Raw genomic sequence first — 5,686 nt, 5'->3', positions numbered from 1 at the left:
TTAGGATAAGTGCTTTACTTCTAATTAAGTTCTCAAGAACAACCAATAATACCCCTGCTTAGTGTATATAGATTAAGTTATGAAGATTTAAAGACTTTAAGTCCACTAAATTACTATTTTAATTATAGAGTTGACAGATAGGGACGAGGATGGGAAGTATACTCTGATCCTCATCCCAAGTTCCCAACCCCTCATTGTCATCCCTACTCTCACATTTCAATATGATAGTGATTTGTGCAATGGCTATTCAGATGTGGATCCAGAGGGGGTGGGGAGGGGCAATGGTTTGTGATAGGTAGCTTAGTCGGTAGTGAGTAGGTTTTATAATAAAAGGTGATCAAACCTTCTTAGCTACATTATAATTTGGATAATTTTATCTATTTCTATTACACTTTGCGAGATTTAATCATTATTCTAATTGTGATATTTATGTAATTCAATTATGAAAAATATTTTTTAAAAAAATTTGCTTTTAAGAAACTATCTAGTTATTCAAAAAAAAAAAAAAAAAAAGAAAAGAAACTATCTAGTTAATAATGTAATATAAGTTTCAATTGCGCCATCGTATTTAAATTAATCTAGAAATACTTAGAATTGATATAATTGAAATAAAAAGTATTTATGAATATTAATGGTGTTATTGGAGTTGGGCCCTTCTTTATTTATTTTTTTGTGGTTTGGGGCCAAGCCCAAACAAGGAGGGGTGCAAGGTAGAAGACTGGACTATGCAAGACGAGCCAAAGTAAGAAGAGGCGCAAACTAGGAGGCGAGGTGGTGCGAGGAACAGACCGCGGAGGGGAGCGGGCAACCGGTCATCGGCAGCTTGCCGTGAGGGTCGCCAGTGGCGCAGCCGCGCCCCTCGACGCCCCGGTGGTGTGGCCAGTCACCTCGGGGGTGGTTGGCCGGGCCACCACCCTTGGCGACTGAGGACGCTATGCTGCCCTTTCTTCACGGGGATTCTGCAAGGAGTTTGTGTACATGGCTTTTGATGGGTGCTTGAGGCAATTATCAACAGGATTACGTGGGACGTGTGTTTGGTCGGGGTTGACACCGTCTTGACGTCGCACATGTGGAGAGTGTAAGAAGTTTCTCTAGCAGTATAAAGGGGGGCGGGGAGGGGCGTGTCTGGTCCATGTAAAGGCCGGCATCCTTCAAGACATGATGTACTTGCTAGCTCAGTGGTCTAAGCCTTCTCTTCCTTGTTCAAATCCCGGTCATAACATAGTTAGGGTATTTTATTATATTTATTCATTAGTTCTTCAATTGCTGGTGTGCCTGGATTCAAATCCCGTGATAACATAGTTAGGGTATTTTATTATATTTATTCATTAGTTCTTCAATTATTTATTTATTTATTATTTGGAACGTCATTTTGAACTAGTAATTTTGGGTTTTGAACAAATTCTTTTGGACCTCACGCCCGGAGTAATAATACTATTATATATTCTCCTATCTCGTTCGATATTATTAAACTATTCGATTTATGATAGACCCAATCCGATCGATAAAACCATCATATCATAATGATAGAGATAATATGCAATTAATAACAACCTAACCATTTCATATTTTATTACAAATATATTTTATCGCATTTTAATCTTATTTAATTTTTCGCCCTCACCAAACAAAGTTCCTGGCTCTGTCCGTGGCTATTGATATTAATCTTTGGTGGTTATTGGTGACAATGATGGCAGATCGCGACAGTGGTCAGAAATTGTTTTTTGGAGAAAAAAAAGGTTGCAGAATGTTAGCAATAGCATGCAACCATGCATGTTGATCATATAAGGCTGTTTTTATCCCTTTAATTAAGGTGATGTGGAATAAATAAATAAATAATACTTTTTACCCCTTCTGAAATTTTTCTTCCGAATTTCCCTTTTGATGTGACTTTCACTCATTGGGTGTTATGAATTGATTAACTCATCATTAATTTTAAAAATAAAATTAGTAACCAATTAACTAATGAAGCATCATGAGAGATAAATTTGGAGAAAAAATAGGAGAGATATCTAGCATTACTCAAAAAAAAAATAGGAGAGGTACATGACAAAAAAAGAGAGGGTAAATTTGGCTTTCTTGTAAGCCCGTTATGCTTTGCTAGCAACCGTTGGATGGTAAGAATTTAATATTGTTGTGGGCCCACAATTCATAGGACCAAAAAATAGAGTAGGACAAATTATTCTGTAAACCCGGATTCACCATGCAAGGTGGACCCGTGTCCAAAATAAACAAATTACAATGTCTATGCTGAATGTTCACAATTTACATATTAAATGCTCACAATTCAAATTGTAAACATACATCCGGTATGTAAATAGATACGGGTCCACCTTGTAAGTTGGACCCGAGTCCATGGTATAACACTATAACTATTGATAAAGTATGGGTTTAGTCTTGTTGTGGGCCTGTATTTCTTTGCTAGCAATCGTTGGGTGGTATGGATTTGGCCCTGTTGTGAGCCGTGAGCCCGCAATTTATGAGGTATATAAACTTGGCCTTGTTGTGAGATTGTGTTGCTTTGCTAGCAACCACAAGGTGGTATGAATTTGTCATTATTTTGAGCTCGCAATTCATAAGACAATAAAAAAAAGGAAGTATGAATTTGGTCTTGTTATACCCCCTCGATTTACCTACTCCGCCCATCTCCCCGAAGTAAGGGGCTCTCAAACTTATAACAATACTCAATATTCTATTGTAACTAATTTGAACCTCATACAAATGTTACAACATTTTTCTCAAGATGGATTACGTGCATATGTCAGATCCAAAAAAAGAGATCAAACCTAAATAAATTGACTAATTAATCTTGAAACTACATTACATTAAGAACAAGCTAAGTAATACCAAATTTAGTTCATTCATGTCAAGTGTAACACTTGCTAGTAGAATAACTAGTACTAGATATCTCACTAGGGCATGGTGAAGACTCCCACACCAAACTAGACAACTTCCATGCATTCTCAGCCCCCATATTCAAAGGAAACCCATTGAAAGAAAACCTAATGGATTCATCAATTATGTTTGATGATTCTTTCCCCGGCCCCACCACCACAACTGCACCACCACCACCACCACCACCACCATCTTGCAGGCTGCCCTCCACGGCATTCTCCGGCCCCACCACCGAAAACCCGTCGTTGATCAGCCCACCATAGTCCACCGTGCTCTCACCTGAACCCTTCCCTACAAACTCCCCAAACACCGAGTTTGACATGTCCAACAACAAGGAAGATGCATCATTAATGGTGGGTTTTTGCAAGGGCATATGAGGATGGGTGAATAGGGAAGGGGGGAATGTGTAGCTTGTGGAGGGGTCATTGTAGGGGAGGAGATCTAGGCCCATGATCTCCGGTGAGTTTTTGAAGTCATGGGTTGCCATGGACACTTGATTAAGGTTGTTGGGGTTTTGGGTTAGGAGGGTTTGTTGTGTTGTGGTGGTGGTGGGGGTTTGGGGTATGGTTGGAGGTGATGATGAGACTACCCATGAATGGGAAAGTGCCCTTTGTGCATTGGAGTTTGCTTTCTTGAAAATCCTGCATATTGCCCATGCATCCTGAAAAAACCAATGCACATTTTGACCTAGTTAATGTCAAATGTTTAATACATTAAACAAAACAAAAGTGGACCAATTTCAAACATATTTATATTGCTTTCATATGCACTAATCAAGAAAGGATGAAGCATTTCAAGAATACACGTATAACACCCTTAATTTATACCATGTTAGACCATCTACTTTTTATTCATAATCTGTGATTTTCGTAGTTGTCATTTAAATGTTTATTATGCACATATCTTGTGACTCTAGTTAACAAATGACTATAAAGAAAGTAAACGATCTAGGTTGTCCAAAAGCCAATAGGTAGATTTTACAAAGAGTCAAATTTAGAACTTTGTTGTTACCGAACGTTCTTTATGTTATATTAGTGTGACTGCTTTATTCTTGGGATACTTAATATCTATTCGTGCAATATGCACCCGTCATGTCCAACTTCACATCTTAGTTGGTAGTCGATGTTCTTAATTTAATCATTTTTGGCGGGTAGAAACAAAAAAAATTCTTAGATCCTTAAAGGGATTGAAAAATTGATCGAGAAGCTAAGGTCATTTCTGACCAAAAACTCTTATTTTTCACTACTCCGAGTTGTTGAAAAATTGACCGGTAAGGTCATTTCTGACCAGAAACCCTTATTTTCAACTACTTCGAATGGCGAAAAATTGATCAAGAAGGTCATTTCTGACCAGAAACCCTTATTTTCAACCACTTTGAGTGATTGAAAAATTGATCAAGAAGGTCATTTCAGACCAGAAACCCTGATTTTCGACTAGTTTGGGTGGTAAATAACAGCAAGTTTTGTAGCAATATAATATGATAGGTGAGGGTTGTGTGGAGGATAGGATGGTGTAGTTTATACTTACATTGGGAGGGATATTTTTGTCCAAACATCGTTTTGGGGTGGAGATATCAGAGATGGAGGGCAGGCGGAACTCATGCATCATCCAATCGGTTTTGATCCCTCTGGCGGCTCTACCTTTGTAGAACACAAGGGATTTCTTGAGTCCGATGCACTTTGACGTCTCCGACGAGTAGATCGGCCGGTCGGTTCCGGTGGCCTTCCAAAAACCCGCCCCCGTCACCCGGTTCGGCCGTGCACTGTTCCTGTACTTCCGATCCCGAGGACAGTAAAAATACCATTCTTTTTCCCCCACCGCCGCTAGCTCTGCTTATTGTCACCAAACAAAACATATTACAACATTATTTCATATGATCAATATAATTATGTTTTCTTAAAACATGTATCTATCAATCAAACATATTTGGGTCAGAGAGAAACTCGCAGTTACTACTCAAGAGTACGTGTACACTAGATTGGTAACATATATAACCTGCCTTGTTACCCTAACCAGCAAAGAAAAACATATTTTAGTGACAAGGAAAGTCCACAATCACTATTCTAGGGCATGTGGACTAGCCTGGGTAGAGCGTTTTGTGATCCTAATAAGCAAGGAATGACAAAGAGGGTAAACTAGCGAGCTTAAATTGTCTATGTATTAAACATATTTATCATCACATGACTTGTGAACCCAAAAAAAAGGGTTTTATGTGGATTTTGTCATCAAGATCAAGATCTAGAGAGAGAGGGGGAGTGCATGCATTCATGAAACCCACACCCCAAACCATCAAAGATCTAGCGTCAGTTATAACCGACCTTAGACATATTTCGGACATTTTCAACTTTAGACACATCTAGTATCAGTTTTGAAAACCGATACTAAATATTATCGAATATATCCAACACCAGTTTTAACCTAAATATCATGGACACATGGTAAAAGTGTAGAAGCTATGGTGTTGGTTCATATATATACATATATATGACTTACTTGGGAGATCCCATGGATCATATTTATAGATGTCAAGCTGCTTGATGAGCTCAATGGAGAGGGGTTTATGTTGGACCTTCTTCTTCAGATAAAACCCTACCAGCTCTTCATCTGTGGGATGAAACCTAAAACCGGGCAACATAACTTCATCCATTATTTTCTCTGTCTGATCACTATTTCTCCCATCCATAACCCCACACAAGATAATAATCTCCCCAACCCAACACAACACTCTTTCTCTTACTAAACCCACAAAACACCCAAGAAAATGAGCTCTTCTCTGCAGACAAACAGGCAG

General features: G+C 38.7%; 1 protein-coding gene across 1 annotated transcript; it reads right to left on the bottom strand.

Moving 5' to 3' along the window:
• Positions 1-2,866: 2,866 nt before the first annotated feature.
• Positions 2,867-5,578, bottom strand: LOC116024451 (putative NAC domain-containing protein 94). The gene is made up of 3 exons (XM_031265345.1): positions 5,389-5,578; positions 4,423-4,724; positions 2,867-3,556 (listed from the first exon to the last, which is right to left on the bottom strand). Exons 1-3 carry the CDS (start codon positions 5,576-5,578, stop codon positions 2,867-2,869), a joined length of 1,182 nt encoding a protein of 393 aa, XP_031121205.1.
• Positions 5,579-5,686: the final 108 nt, after the last annotated feature.

Source organism: Ipomoea triloba, chromosome 7 (genome assembly GCF_003576645.1).
Source record: "Ipomoea triloba cultivar NCNSP0323 chromosome 7, ASM357664v1".
Lineage (NCBI taxonomy): Eukaryota > Viridiplantae > Streptophyta > Magnoliopsida > Solanales > Convolvulaceae > Ipomoea > Ipomoea triloba.
This window is presented reverse-complemented; position numbering and strand designations above follow the sequence as displayed.

Coding starts and splice junctions, on each gene's coding strand:
- LOC116024451 (XM_031265345.1), bottom strand. CDS start 5,578: ATGGATGGGAGAAATAGTGATCAGACAGAGAAAATAATGGATGAAGTT. Junction 4,725..5,388: donor TGATCCATGGGATCTCCCAA/GTAAGTCATATA, acceptor GACAATAAGCAG/AGCTAGCGGCGGTGGGGGAA. Junction 3,557..4,422: donor ACAAAAATATCCCTCCCAAT/GTAAGTATAAAC, acceptor TGGTTTTTTCAG/GATGCATGGGCAATATGCAG.